The sequence below is a fragment of the Salvelinus alpinus genome, chromosome 30, assembly GCF_045679555.1.
Source record: "Salvelinus alpinus chromosome 30, SLU_Salpinus.1, whole genome shotgun sequence".
NCBI classification, from domain to species: Eukaryota; Metazoa; Chordata; class Actinopteri; order Salmoniformes; family Salmonidae; genus Salvelinus; species Salvelinus alpinus.
The window spans coordinates 14,466,193-14,480,414 of NC_092115.1; the positions used below are offsets into that span (position 1 = coordinate 14,466,193).

General features: G+C 41.0%; 1 protein-coding gene across 2 annotated transcripts; it reads left to right on the forward strand.

Moving 5' to 3' along the window:
- The first annotated feature begins 6,247 nt into the window (after window positions 1-6,247).
- On the forward strand, window positions 6,248-14,215 carry cdc7 (cell division cycle 7 homolog (S. cerevisiae)). 2 transcript variants are annotated; one of them, XM_071377302.1, is made up of 11 exons: window positions 6,248-6,462; window positions 7,856-7,951; window positions 8,055-8,141; window positions 8,273-8,408; window positions 8,835-8,928; window positions 9,026-9,168; window positions 9,442-9,736; window positions 10,014-10,115; window positions 10,417-10,690; window positions 10,855-11,004; window positions 13,680-14,215. In XM_071377302.1, the coding sequence occupies exons 2-11, from the start codon at window positions 7,861-7,863 to the stop codon at window positions 14,042-14,044; spliced, it is 1,737 nt and encodes a 578-aa protein (XP_071233403.1). In that variant the 5' UTR covers window positions 6,248-6,462; window positions 7,856-7,860; the 3' UTR covers window positions 14,045-14,215. The 2 variants fall into 2 exon arrangements, with proteins under 2 accessions (XP_071233403.1, XP_071233404.1); XM_071377303.1 differs by lacking the exon at window positions 6,248-6,462 and adding an exon at window positions 6,862-6,883.
- Window positions 14,216-14,222: the final 7 nt, after the last annotated feature.

The following is a 14,222-nucleotide window of genomic DNA, read 5'->3' on the forward strand; positions in this document are numbered from 1 at the left end:
GAGAGCAATAGTAATGGTGTCATGCACCATTTAATGACGTTTTATTCCCTTTAGTGGATTGTCTTTAAATTGCAGCTTGTAGCTGCACTTCCTGTGCTCACTATGGGAGAAGACAGTAGGGGATGTAACTCTGAGCTGGATGTAACATACAGTATAGCATCCAGCTCACAGTTACATCCAGCATCCGGCTCACAGTTACATCCAGGATCCGGCTCAGAGTTGAATCCGCCTCACAGTAACATCCAGCATCCTGCTGCACTTCCTGTGCTTGCGATGGGAGAAGATGAAGAATCCAGAAAGCAGTTGGTTGTTGTTACCTAAAAGTTCACCATTCCTATATGTAAAATGTTCATACCTTCATCCTGTATTTGATAGCCCTTATGCTGGCACCATCTGTAAGTATTTACATTCCTGTATGTTTTTATATGCTTACATGTTATTAAGTAATTTCCTACTTTTTGTCTCATCAAATAGCTAGCCAAACAGTCCTAACCGATAGCGGTCAACCATTAGCCATTGCCATAGAGATGTAATGTTTAGCCCAGCTGTTCGCTAGCCCCATTCAAATGTACAGTGCATTCGTAAAGTATTTAGACCCCTTGACTTTTTCCACATTTTGTTACGTTACATTCTTATTCTAAAATTGATTAAATTGCTTTTTTTCCTTCATCAATCTACACACAATACCCCATAATGACAAAGCAAAACCAGGTTTTTAGAAGAATAATTTTTTAAAACTGAAATATAACATTTGCATAAGTATTCAGACCCTTGACTCAGTACTTTGTTGAAGCACATTTGGCAGCGATTACAGCCTCGAGTCTTCTTGGGTATGACACTACAAGCTTGGCACACCTGTATTTGGGGAGTTTCTCCCATTCTTCTCTGCAGATCCTCTCAAGGTCTGTAAGGTTGGATGGGGAGCGTTGCTGCACAGCTATTTTTAGTTCTCTCCAGAGATGTTCGATCGGGTTCAAGTCCGGGCTCTGGCTGGGCCACTCAAGGACATTCAGAGAATTGTCCTGAAACCACTCCTGCGTTGTCTTGGCTGTGTGCTTAGGGTCGTTTTCCTGTTGGATGGTGAACCTTCGCACCAGTCTGAGGTCCTGAGCAGGTTTTTATCTAGGATCTCTGTATTTTGCTCCGTTCATCTTTCCCTCGATCCTGACTAGTCTCCCAGTCCCTGCCGCTGAAAAACATCCCCACAGCATAATGCTTCCACCACCATGCTTCACTGTAGGGATGGTGCCAGGTTTCCTCCAGACATGACGCTTGGCATTCAGGCCAAAGAGTTCAATCTTGGTTTCATCAGACCAGAGAATCTTGTTTCTCATGGTCTGAGAGTCTTTAGGTGCCTTTTGGCAAACTCCAAGTGGGCTGTCATGTGCCTTTTACTGAGGAGTGGCTTCCACTACCAGGCCTGATTGGTGGAGTGCTGCAGAGATGGTTGTCCTTCTGGAAGGTTATCCCATCTCCACAGAGGAACTCTCGAGCTCTGTCCGAGTGGCCTCCCTGACCAAGGCCCTTCTCCCTCGATTGCTCAGTTTGGTCGGGCGGCCAGCTCTAGGAAGAGACTTGGTGATTCCAAACTTCTTCCATTTAAGAATGATGGAGGCCACTGTGTTCTTGGGGACTTTCAATGCTGCAGACATCTTTTGGTACCCTTCCCCAGATCTATGCCTCGACACCATCCTGTCTCGGAGCTCTACAGACAATTCCTTCAACCTCATGGCTTGGTTTTTGCTCTGACATACACTGTCAACTGTGGGATCTTATATAGACAGGTGTGTGCCTTTCAAAATCATGTCCAATCAATTGACTTTACGACAGGTGGACTCCAATCAAATTGTAGAAACATCAAGGATGATCAATGGAAACAGGATGCACCTAAGCTCAATTTCGATTATCATAGCATAGGGTCTGAATACTTATGTAAATGAAGGTATTTCTGTTTATTTGTAAAACATTTTAAAACATTTCTAAAAACCTGTTTTCATGTTGTCATTATGGGGTGTGTAGAATGACGAGGATTTTTTTTATTTCATCCATTTTGGCTGTAGCGTAACAAATTATGGAAAAAGTCAAGGGGTCTGAATACTTTCCGAAGGCACTGTTCGTAGCTACTATTTTCCTAATTCTAGCTACTTTGTATGCAAATATATGTTTGTTTTTTTAATGTTTTTTTTACCCCTTTTTCTCCCCAAATTTGTAGTATCCAATTGGTAGTTACAGTCTTGTCTCATCGCTGCAACTCCCGTACGAACTCGGGAGAAGCGAAGGTCGAGAGCTGTGCGTCCTCCGAAACACAACCCAACCAAGCCGCACTGCTTCTTGACACAATGCCCACTTAACCCAGAAGCCAGCCGTACCAATGTGTAGGAGGAAACACCGTACACCTGGCGACTGTGTCAGCTTTCACTGCGCCCGGCCTGCCACAGGAGTCGCTAGTGCGCGATGGGACAAGGCCATCCCTGCCGGTCAAACCCTCCCCTAACCCGGAAGACGCACCGCCTGGACTCGAACCTAGAATCTCTAGTGGCACAGCTAGCATTGCGAAGCAGTGCCTTAGACCACTGCGCCACTCGGGAGGCCCAGCAAATATATGTTTATATCAGATTTTTTTAAATTATTCATCAAACCTGTAATTGACCCACACAATGTTGTTTTGTCACTGTCATAGGTTATTCAGCTGTCCATGTACCCTATGTGTTAAGATATGAACCTCTACTTACCTTTTGTATCTATCCTGTGTGCTCGTGTTGCAGTTTTACACTTCTGAATTAAATCAACTAAAGATACTGTGTCTCCAGGCGGAAACATGGAAGACTTAATGATTAAGACGACTGTGTAGCTATAAAAAAAAAAACGCTTAAAGGGAGTAAAGCTTTAGTGAGGACAGCACAAATGGCGTCTTTTTGTAGGCACTAACTCCGGCATGGTTCGTTGGAAAAAGACTATGGGAAAATGAATGTTTTTTGGGGATAAACTCCAAAATAAGGCCTGTGGTAAACACAGGTTTAGGAGATAACCTTCATCAGCTATCATCACTTTTTGTGAAGCATGTATGTAATCAAAAAAAGCACAAAGGCTTCATAATTCGTAAAGCTAACTCATTTCTGGGTTTTAGAACTACAAGCTGGCGAGCTCGTCAGCTTGTAGTCCTAAAAAACGGAAATGATTTACCTTTGTTTTTTTTATTAACAACAAATCAATACAGGAAGTACATGTGGGAACAAGTATATATGAATAATATACAATGGACAATTGAGCTTCAATTTCTTTTTGTAAGGTAAGAAAATGTGTTTTTTTGTTTGTAAATTTACATTTGTGAATATGAAATTTGGCCAAAACATTTATGAAATTAATTACATAAAAATGTTTCAGCTTATTTCTACCGTAGGTAGGTAAAGAATCCAAGCAGTACATCTCTCCACAATAGTGTAAGTGTGTTCATAAATGTGTTCAAATATAAATCTACTGATGTCTTGCCACAGTTTTATTACAAGAATACAATGCCAAAAAAGATGCAACACTGTTTCTGGGTGGTCATTACAAAAGGAGCAATTTGAGTTGATGTTTTCCTTAAACTTCTTCATATAGTGGTTGGCAGGATAATATTTATGAATCATTTTAAAGGAAACTTCCTTAATTTTGTTAACAAGTAGGTATGTGTGTGGCAACATCCAAACTTTTTTCCAACAGATATTATCAATAAATCCATTCCAATAAGGCATGACATAAGGTATAGATAGATACAACATCCTGCTGAAACAAGGTTTGTATCGCTCTGTTGTTGAATGGACCAAAAGCGAAACAAATCTTTCCTACTGATGAGTCAACAGGGTCAATAGAAGGTAGGCTCTGAGGGTCAGGTCTTGACACGTTCCTGAATAATAGAGCAACATCTGAGGGAATGGCATCTAAAACAATTGCAAAATCTTTAGGTGTTACAGGGACCTTGTAAAGTGATAAGAATTCCTTATAACTGAGTAAAAGACCCTCTGCATTTACTAGTTGGCTCACCAATAGGATATTATTTCGCAACCAATATTCTAAAAACAAATAATTATTTTTATACAATATATCCCGATTATTCCATATATAATATCTGTGTGGAGAAAAATTGTGTTTATAAATTAAGGACCATGACAAGAAAACCTGCCGATGAAAAGCAGAAAGTTTCACTGGAACTTTGTCAATATTATAATAGCAAAACAACATGAAGTTAAGGCCACCAAAAGTAGAGAAGACATGATGAGGAATAAAATCCCAGAGAGAAGTGGGTCTTCTTAGGAATTGTTTTATCCAATTGATCTTAAAAGTATTATTTAAGGTAGTAAAGTCCAGAAAATTCAGCCCACCATTCTCATAAGTGTTCATTACAACAGTTTTCCTAATGTAATGGGTATGGTTTCTCCACAGAAAGTTGAAAAGCAGCTGGTCTATCTCCTTGCTTATTTTACTGTCAAGATATAAAGATAGAGCGCCATATGTTAGTCTAGACCTTCAGCCTTGGTTATTAGGACTCTACCTTTTAAAGATAAGTCCCTCTGTAGCCATTGATTTAGCTTCTTCTGGGGGTTTTTAATAAGAGGGTTAAAATTTAGTAAGCCTCTAGACTTCTGATCCTTTGTAATGGTTATGCCTAAATATGTAAGTTCTTCTTTTACTGGAATACCATAATATGAAGGTGTCACACAATCTTTGACAGCCACGAGTTCACATTTATTAATGTTAAGATATAGACCAGACGCTTTGGGAAAGGATTGTATCACATTGATCGATATGGGAATTTGGTTAGCATCTTTCAGAAAAAGTGTAGTATCGTCAGCCAGCTGGTTTATAATAATTTCTTTACCAGCTATGGAAATACCTTGTACAGGACTATTATTTAAAGAATTTGTAAGAAGTTGGGTGATTTATAAAAACAGGTACGGAGAGATAGGACAACCTTGCCTAATTCCTCTTTAACTCAAATCTAGGTGAGGTGCCATATTTCAATTTGATAGAGCTGTTACCATTTGCATAGAGAGTCTTAATAGCCTTACAGAAAAAATCCCCAAAGCCAAGTCTCTCAAGGGAGTGGAAGAGGAACTGATGCTCTACTGTGTCAAATGCTTTATAAAAATCTAAAAATAATATGAAGCTATCCTCGGTTATTAGGTCTGAGTAGTTAAGTATGTCTAATACTAGTCTGATATTGTTAGAAATATGTCTGTTCCTCATAAAGCCAGACTGTGTTTCATCAATGATTGCATCCAGGACTTCTTTAATTATTTTTGCAAGTAGTAAAGCTAATATCTTATAGTCATTATTAAGAAGACAAATTGGACGCCAGTTATCGATTAGCAGCACTTATTTTTTAGGCTTAGGTATCAGTGTTATTAACCCCTGACTCATTGTAGGAGGGAGAACATTGTTTTTAATATTCTCTAAAAAGACTTCAAATAGGAAGGGAGCTACTTGTTCAGAAAATAATCTGTAAAATTCTGATGTAATTCCATCAACACCTGGTGATTTATTGTTCTTTAGATGTTTGATAGACTCTATAATCTCCTCAACTTTGATGGGTCCATCACACTGTTTAGATTCTATATCACTGATAGAGTGAACATTATTCAGTGAGTCAAAAAACATATCTGTGGATTCCTGACAGTACGTAGAGCTATACAATATTCTGGTATGTTCAGTGTCCCCGGGCGCCGAAGACGTGGATTTCGATTAAAGCAGCCCCCCGTACCTCTCTGATTGATTGTTGGGTTAAATGCGGAAGACACATTTCAATTGAAGGCATTCAGTTGTACAACTGACTAGGTATCCCCATTTTCTTTCAACCATTTCTATGGGCAAAATTAATGGGGAAAGAATAGGGTTTTGAAATAAATGACGAACATAAGGTCTGAGGTTAACACAGGTTTATGAGATCTAATACGTTTTGTTCTATAGAACAGTCAGTTAGCATGACCTTTATGAATTATGAAGCCTTTATGTGCGTTTGTTTTATTTATTACATAATTCACAAAAAGTGACGTTAGCTGATTGCGATTATATCATAGAACAAAAAGTATGAGATCTCCTAAGCCTGTGTTTACCACAGACCTTATTTTCGGCGTTTATCAAAACACTTTACAAGAACTCCATACATTTCCATAGGCTTTGTTCAAAGAACCATAGCGCAGTTAGTGCATACAAAAAAAGACGCCATTACTAGAAAAATATATAAAACCTGAAAAACGTGTGTGCGTACCACGTCAAACGTCATTTGACGTACATTTTTAGCGCGGAGTTTGTTGTTTGCGGAAAAGGAGAGGGGAGAGCACTTCTGGATTTGCTTGTCTTTTATAAAGTTCTGCTTTGTAATATTCCAGGATATCTTTTTTTTAATTTTTTTATTTCATTTGTCTCAGAGAGTATTCAATTAGTCTCATCGGCTATCCTTTACAAGTGATTTGTACGATAAAGGTAAATTAAAGTTTTGTAACGTCAATTCGATTTGCAAAGAACTTTGCTGGCTAGCTCAGCTCGTTAGCCTAGGTTGACGATGGGATATATTTTGAACCTAGACGTCAACTAAGTTAGCTAATCAGCAAGTAGCTTGGTAGTTCAAATTTGTCTTATAATATATACTGAACAAAAATATAAACGCAACAATTTCAAAGATTTTTCTGATTTACAGTTCGAGGAAATTGGTCAATTTAAATAAATTAATTTGGCCCTAATCTATGGATTTCACATGACTGGGCAGTGGCACGTACATGGTAGGGCCAGGGAGGGCATCGGCCCACTCATTTGGGAGCCAGGCCCAGCCAACGAGTTTTTCCTCGCTTTATTACAGGCTGAAATACACTCCAGCACCCGCCTTCCCCCTCTGACGAACCTGCAGGTGAAGGGCCTTGGCTGGCGTGGTTATACATGGTCTGCGGTAGTGAGGCCAGTTGGACGTACTGCCAAATTCTCTAAAATAACATTGGAGCCAGCTTATTATCCAAAAATTCTCAGGAAACAGCTCTGGTGGACATTCCTGCAGTCAGCATGCCAATTGCACGCTCTCTCAACTTGAGACATTTGTGGCATTGTGTTTCGTGACAGAATTGCACATTTTAGTGGCCTTTTATTGTCCACAGCGCAAGGTGCACCTGTGCAATGATCATGCTGTTTAATCAGCTTCTTGATTAGCCACACCTGTCAGGTGGATGGATTATCTTGACAAAGGATAAAATGCTCACTAAGGGATGTAAACAAATTTGTGCAAAACATTTGTGAGAAATAAGCTTTTTGTGTGTATGGAAAAGTTCTGGGATCTTTTATTTTAGCTCATGAAACATGGGACCAGCACTTTACATGTCCCGGTTATATTTTTGTTCAGTGTACATTCTCCAAACTAGAAGCTAGCTAGTTGAGCTTGTAGCTAGTTGTTCTGTGTTGTTTGAATAGTATACAATTGAGTAATATCAGCATAAAGTACCTTTTTTTGTATCTGCTTGTTTCCTTATTAAAAACCTTGTTTCAACATAGTTAGCTTGTCAAACCAGAGTTAGCAGATTGCTAAAAGTCAGCTAACTTGCCAGCTATCCCATGCACAGTAACTTGGTTAGCTGACAGTTGCTCTGCAGAATAATCCGTGTGTACTTGGTCATTGTGCCTCTAGTCAACCCGCATCTTGCCAGTCACAAACAGAACACAGGAAGATGTGTATTACAGAAACTCGACATATGCTAAACATTATGTTGATCACTCTAAACTAAATATTAACTTTAGTCAACTTAAATTTCCCAATTACATGTTATAATTTCATCACATTCATCGTGTCAATTTTTACTGGTTTAAATGCTCATCTGTATTTCTGGATCCTCAGAAAAAATGGAAGTCATTCCCTCTGTCTGCGATGACGGCAACAGCAGTGAAAGTCAAGTCAAAGCCGACAAGCACTTTGGAAGGAGAAAACTATCAAGTGAGTTTGATCGTCCAACAGGAAGTAGGGGCATTGTTTCGGTGATATTGTCTTTACCAATTATGTTATGCCTTCTGTATGGTAACTCTCTATTTTTCTCCAGTGGATGTGGAGAATGACATTGAGTACCTCTACGAAGCTGTTCCTCAGCTCTCCACAGTTTTCCACATTTTAGACAAAATTGGTGAAGGTATGTAGTAGTACTCTATGTCTTCATATGCAGACAACTGCAGGTTAGCCACAGTTTGGCAATTAACAATTAAAGGGTTATCCTATATCTGTTGTTGATGGCAAAACAACAAAATACTTTGTTTTATGTAGGTACTTTCAGTTCAGTGTACCTGGGTGAGGCTCTGATGGCCAATGGGACGAAAGAGAAGTTTGCCCTGAAGCACCTCATCCCTACCAGTCACCCTGTGAGGATCGCTGCAGAGCTCCAGTGCCTCACTGTGGCTGGGTAAGTCTCACACTTTACATGCTCTGGGTGTAGGAACAATATTACCACAAGCACTAATATTTTCATTGACTGATCCACTTGTAGAGGAACATTCTCTCAACAGATGCATGAATAGGATTGCACTGCATTAGTTTACAGTTTAGAACAGGAGTCTCCAACAATTCGATTGCACAGATTTTATAGGGCCCCCCTTAGTTGTTTATTAACCATTATTTTACCAGGTATATTGGCAGTAAAAACAGTGCACTACTTTCTCTTATACACTAATGTTCCTGGGGGAGAGGAGAAGAATGTGACTATTTGAAAGCTAGAAAAAGGAGCTTGCGACATGTTTGAGTTTTTAAAAGTATCTCTCATGCTAGAAAAAGTTGGAGACCCCAGGTTTAGACAACACAATGTTCTCAATGTTTTTCTTCCCTCTTTAAGTGGAAAAGAAAACGTCATGGGCGTGACCTACTGCTTCAGAAAGGATGATCACTGTGTGATTGTTATGCCTTATATGGAGCATCAAACCTTTGTGGTGAGTCAATACTGTGTAGTTGGTTGCCTGGTTTGTGTGTTTATACCTTGTTTGTGGCATAACACTAGCAAAGTGATGGAAATCTTTCTCCTATCAGGATATCATTGGCCTGCTGAGTTTCGAGGAGGTGCGTCAGTATATCTACCACCTGCTGAAAGCCCTCCGACACATCCACCAGTTTGGCATCATCCACCGTGACATCAAGCCCACCAACTTCCTTTACAACCGCCAGGAGAAGATGTGAGTACGGAATACCTCTGTATCACTGGAGCTAACCTTCAGCTCTATATGACACTCTGGAATACTTGACTCAGTTAGTCAGGTCCAGAGATCCTGTCTTCTGGTCTGACGTCCACATTTTGGACTGAGATGATTAATCTCCTGTCTTGAATGGTCTCTATTCCAAAATTCAAGCATTTATAAACCCCTTAAATCTTTGCTACCTGCAACTTCCCCACATTTTGTAGGGGTGTGCGTATTCCTACCATATATTGTTTTCATGGTGGTTTGCAGGTTTGCCCTGGTGGACTTTGGGCTGGCACAGGGCACGACCGACACCCAGATCGAGCTGTTGAAGGTGGTGAAGCAGAAGACCCAAAAGAGTGGGGGCTCCACGGGGAAACCGGAGACATCACAGGGGAAACGGGCACCAACCTCCCTAGCCCCACCTCTACATTCACTTTCACACCCCAGGACCTTAGCGCCTCACTCTTCCTCCTCCACCTCTTCTTCCACTTCCTCAAAACCACCAGATAAGAGGGTCTCGATCTCCACATTCACCTCCACCACCCGCTCTAAACACACCAAGGTTGTCTGCACTGGATCTATCTCTAGCACTTCATTTGGTTACAGTGGTGTTATGGTATTTGTCTATAGGCTTAGTTTTTATTATTTCATTGACCTTGTAGTTATTGGACCATACAGTGTTGTGATACTCTGAAGACGTTTTGAGCTGAAAACACACTTCAGGGATGTTATAATGTATACGGTGGCATGTAGTATATTTGCTGTATGTACTTTGTCTGCGGCGTTCGTTAGTGACATGATGTGACTTCGTTTATTTATTTATTTTAAATTTAAACCAGGAGTTCTCAGGTCTGTGTAAAGCACCGCGGGCCGTGTTTGGAGAGAGGAACCTGAATAGCTTTACCCCCGTCCCCACCAAAACCACTGACCCCAAGATGGAGGTAGGAAATGCTTGCCTTCTCTCCTCTTACATTCAATCCATAGCTACTCTGTTGTCCAGTGTGTATTGAACACATTTGATTGACAGACATATTGCCGCACAAGTTTGGTGTACTTTTCAGTTCTCTCTTATCTAGCAGTAACTCTGTTTTAGTCTTTTGGAGTTGTCACCAACAAATACATGTTTCTGGATATTCAATTAGACTGCCCTCCAGCAGTAACGAACCAGACGATGAACTGTAGATTTTCTTTGGAAAGACTTTCTTCCGATCATAACAATCCTTTGCGTCTATGTTGGGGCAGCTGGTGAAGCTCACCAAAACCGACAACCCTGCCACACGCAAGTTTGTCTCTGCCCACCGGCGCCCAGTACCTGTCAGGACCCCTGTCAGCAACCAGAGACCCAACCAGAGGATGACCCCTGCTGCGGTCAACCTGGGCTTCACCTGCAGCTGCTACTCCACCGACAGAGTCTGTAACATCTGTATGTCCAGGAAACAGCAGGTGGCCCCCAGGGCCGGAACCCCTGGCTTCAGAGCACCAGAGGTCCTGACCAAGTGTCCCAACCAGGGAACAGGTAAGACTAACAGACACCATCCTCAGCAGTACTACACCTCGCATCTCTACTAATACTCCTCTCCACTGCAATATTGCTCTCTGCATTGTAAATAAGAATGTGTTCTCAATCATATTTCACAGTACATGTCAACTTGTTTATTTTTCACTCCTGTCTCCCTGCAGCCATAGACATTTGGTCAGCTGGTGTGATCCTGCTCTCCCTGCTGAGTGGCAGGTACCCCTTCTTCAAAGCCAGTGACGACCTCATCGCCCTCACACAGATCATGACCATCCGAGGCTCCAGAGAAACCATCCAGGCTGCCAAGACGTTCGGTGTGTATTCGTCTTCTCGACCATGTTTGACAGCCATTGTCGGTGGTGACGACATCTTGATGTCACAAACGATGGTTTAGCATAGTTGAACTTGACTTTACCGCTGGAATCTGGCAACGCATGACAGCTCAGTGAGCACAAAGCAGGGCAACATGCCAAATGCCCTATTCCCCATAGCCTAAATGTTTAATACGTATGTGGTAGTTTGACTATTAACATAATGCAAGTGAACAATGTGGATTGTAGAAAGAGAGGAGAGCACCAAAGCAGCTGAACATGTCACATGGGGTCCAACGTGTTTTCCTCCTCCGTCTGATGATCATGGGTCTTGTTGTCGTTGTCTGGCTTGTTGTTTTAAAATCTTCCCTTTTTAAATATATTTGTCTGTTTTTCTCCCCAATTCCCTTTTGATTTGAATGACTTTTTGACCTAGGCATATCCTATTATTTTTTTGATCAAACATGGAAGGAATCTATAGTCCTAACAGAGTTCCATCTCAGAATAGCCTGAATAAAAACATAGTATAGTAATAATGAGAGAGAGAACAAACAATTGCAAGATATACTAATCAAATAGGAAGTCGACTAATCGAACAGGAAGTCCAGAACAGGAAGTCCACATTTCGTTTTTGTTTTACTTTACCAAAGTGTTGGCAAAATAAATTGTGCCGTCGGAAAATCCCTCCTTGTAAAACAAACAGCCAATAATATAGGCCTACACTAGGGTACTGTCAATAAAAGTTGCAGTAAATGTTACTTTGACAAGTTAAACTTATAAACTAACATTTTATAATATTGCCAGTGTTTATTCATGTGCTTGAATTGGGCAATCGGGCATAGCTCCCCCAGCAGCATTTTCAATAAATGGGAACAAAAAATTAATTTAATGATGAATCTGTCAGAATTGTCTCGCAAACAACTTTATTTTGAATAGCTTACAAATTGTACATATAAAAGTCAACAACAATCAGATAAAACAAATGTATTATTTAGCCTATAATTAAGCAATAAGCCCCGGGGGGGGGGGTATATGGCCAACATACCACGCTACGGGTTGTTCTTCGGCATGACGCAACGAGGTGCCTTATTGCTATTATAAACTGGTTACCAATGTAATTGGAGCAGTAAAAATACATGTTTTGTCATACCCGTGGTATTCGCTCTAATATACCACGGCTGTCAGCCAATTAGCATTCGGGGCTCGACCCATCCAGTTTATAACATTCTTTAACACTTTAATGAACATTGGCTTAGGCTAAGCCTTTTGCCTATCGAACTGTAAAAATCCTAAATATACAATCAGATAACCAATGTATTATTTAACACTTAAAAATGAATAAACATTGGCTTAGGCTAAAAACAAATAGGAAAAAGGGATATGTAACTGTACTAAATGTAGCCCTACACGTTACAAAATCTAAAAGTAGCCTAACAAAATTTGTACGGAAATATTTTAGCCTGTGTCTTTCAAATAAGATGCAATTGGAAACTCAGCTTAGCGAACTTGTAAATGTTGATGTTTGTAGTCTGTCCATCCTTTGCCCTGATTATCGCATATTCTGCAAGTGACTTCGATCAGGTCTGCTGGCTCACCTTTATAATTCGTCCTGAAACCGAAGAACTGCAGATGTTTCTTTCCCAACCCAGTCAGCCATTGTTTTTTTTTTCTGATTTAGTGCCAGGCAGACTATACTGACCACAACTACTACAAATGGTTATCTGTACCGGTGTACAGCTAAAGTAACCAAGGTGAAACATAGCAATGTCGGAAAGTTGCTAGGGAAATTACCCAAGTTGCACTGTGATTTCGATGCTAAATATCATACATAAAAACATTTACAATGCTGCCATGTGGACAGCCAATAGGGTCTTCCCCAGCATCTGAAGAGCCAGAGAAACAGTGTCAGTTCATGCTGGATGAAAGAGTGCAGGTAGCCCCAGGGCCAGGAAGCCTCCCATCCATCTAGAAGAAGTGGTCTGTCGGATTATTGATTTTCTTTTTCATGTCCTCCCTGGAGGGGACGAGGGTGTGGTCAACTCTACCACTCTGCCCCCTTTTCTGCAAGGCCACACCCCAGGTGCCCCCAACCAACTCAGACGAGGTCTCTCACATCTCCTTGGACCCTCAACTGCTCTTCAATCTTCGTACAGACCTTTTTGTCTGTCATATCATTTCCTCTCCTTCCTCCATGGTATTTTTGTTGTTGCTCTTCAGACTCTTCTGTGCACTAGGATGCTTGGAGGCCACAAAGACATCTTGGTTGTTGCTTGTTGAAGCAACACTGAGCACCAGATTGAGTCACAAGCCATTGTATTTGCAAAGTTGTCACTGTGACATCACTTCACCTACGTCATAGAAGGAAAGTCCCGTATCTTGATGATGTCATAATGGGCCTACCTAAGACCTGTTACTGATATCAATGTAATTGTTTGGATAATCTAATTTCCTCTTAGTCATGTCACTTAAAAAACAGCAATAAGAGGCTCCAATTAATAATGTAGCTTAGTTCATAACTTTATAAAAAGCCATTTACAAAAAAAGCTAAACTATTTAAAATGCTTTAATTGAGTCGAATTACAAGAGTAAGGGCAGGATGCCACTGGTAATATTAAAAACAGTAAGCCCAGAGTAAAGTACAGCAGTCTGACCATAACATGACCATTATTCAACCACAGGTAAATCAGTGGTGTGCAGCCGCGAGCTCCCCCGGCAGGACCTGAGGACCTTGTGTGAAACCCTCAGAGGAAGGAGACCATCCCCGGACGATGAGGCCACACCACATCCCCACAGAGACACTACCACACGCCACCACCACACCCATGACTCCCCCATCTCCACTCATCCCCCTGGGGAGCCCTCCAGACAGCACCACCCAGAGGAGGACCAGACCCTAGCAGAGCCTGAGGCCCAGGATGAGAGGGGATGGGACAGGGTGCCTGACGAGGCCTACGACCTGCTGGATAGACTGCTGGACCTGAATCCAGCCAAACGCATCACAGCTACACAGGCACTGCAGCATCCACTTTTTACTGACCTCTGAGATTACGGTTTTCACTCGTCTTTGCCAAGGAGTGTATGAATTTCAAATGTGTAGATGTGCTATTTACTTGAATTGTTCCTTGTTACCATTTAATTTATGATTGACTTGTTAAATATAAAATTGTACTTACATTCTCAGAATAAAATGTATTAAAGCACTCTTGGGAACTGATGAAGAC

What these genes read in the sequence shown, in the direction of transcription:
- cdc7 (XM_071377302.1), top strand. Translation starts at nt 7,861, where the DNA reads ATGGAAGTCATTCCCTCTGTCTGCGATGACGGCAACAGCAGTGAAAGT. An exon ending in CAGTGCCTCACTGTGGCTGG is followed by an intron (nt 8,409 to 8,834) that starts GTAAGTCTCACA and finishes TCCCTCTTTAAG; the next exon opens with TGGAAAAGAAAACGTCATGG. An exon ending in GTGTCCCAACCAGGGAACAG is followed by an intron (nt 10,691 to 10,854) that starts GTAAGACTAACA and finishes GTCTCCCTGCAG; the next exon opens with CCATAGACATTTGGTCAGCT.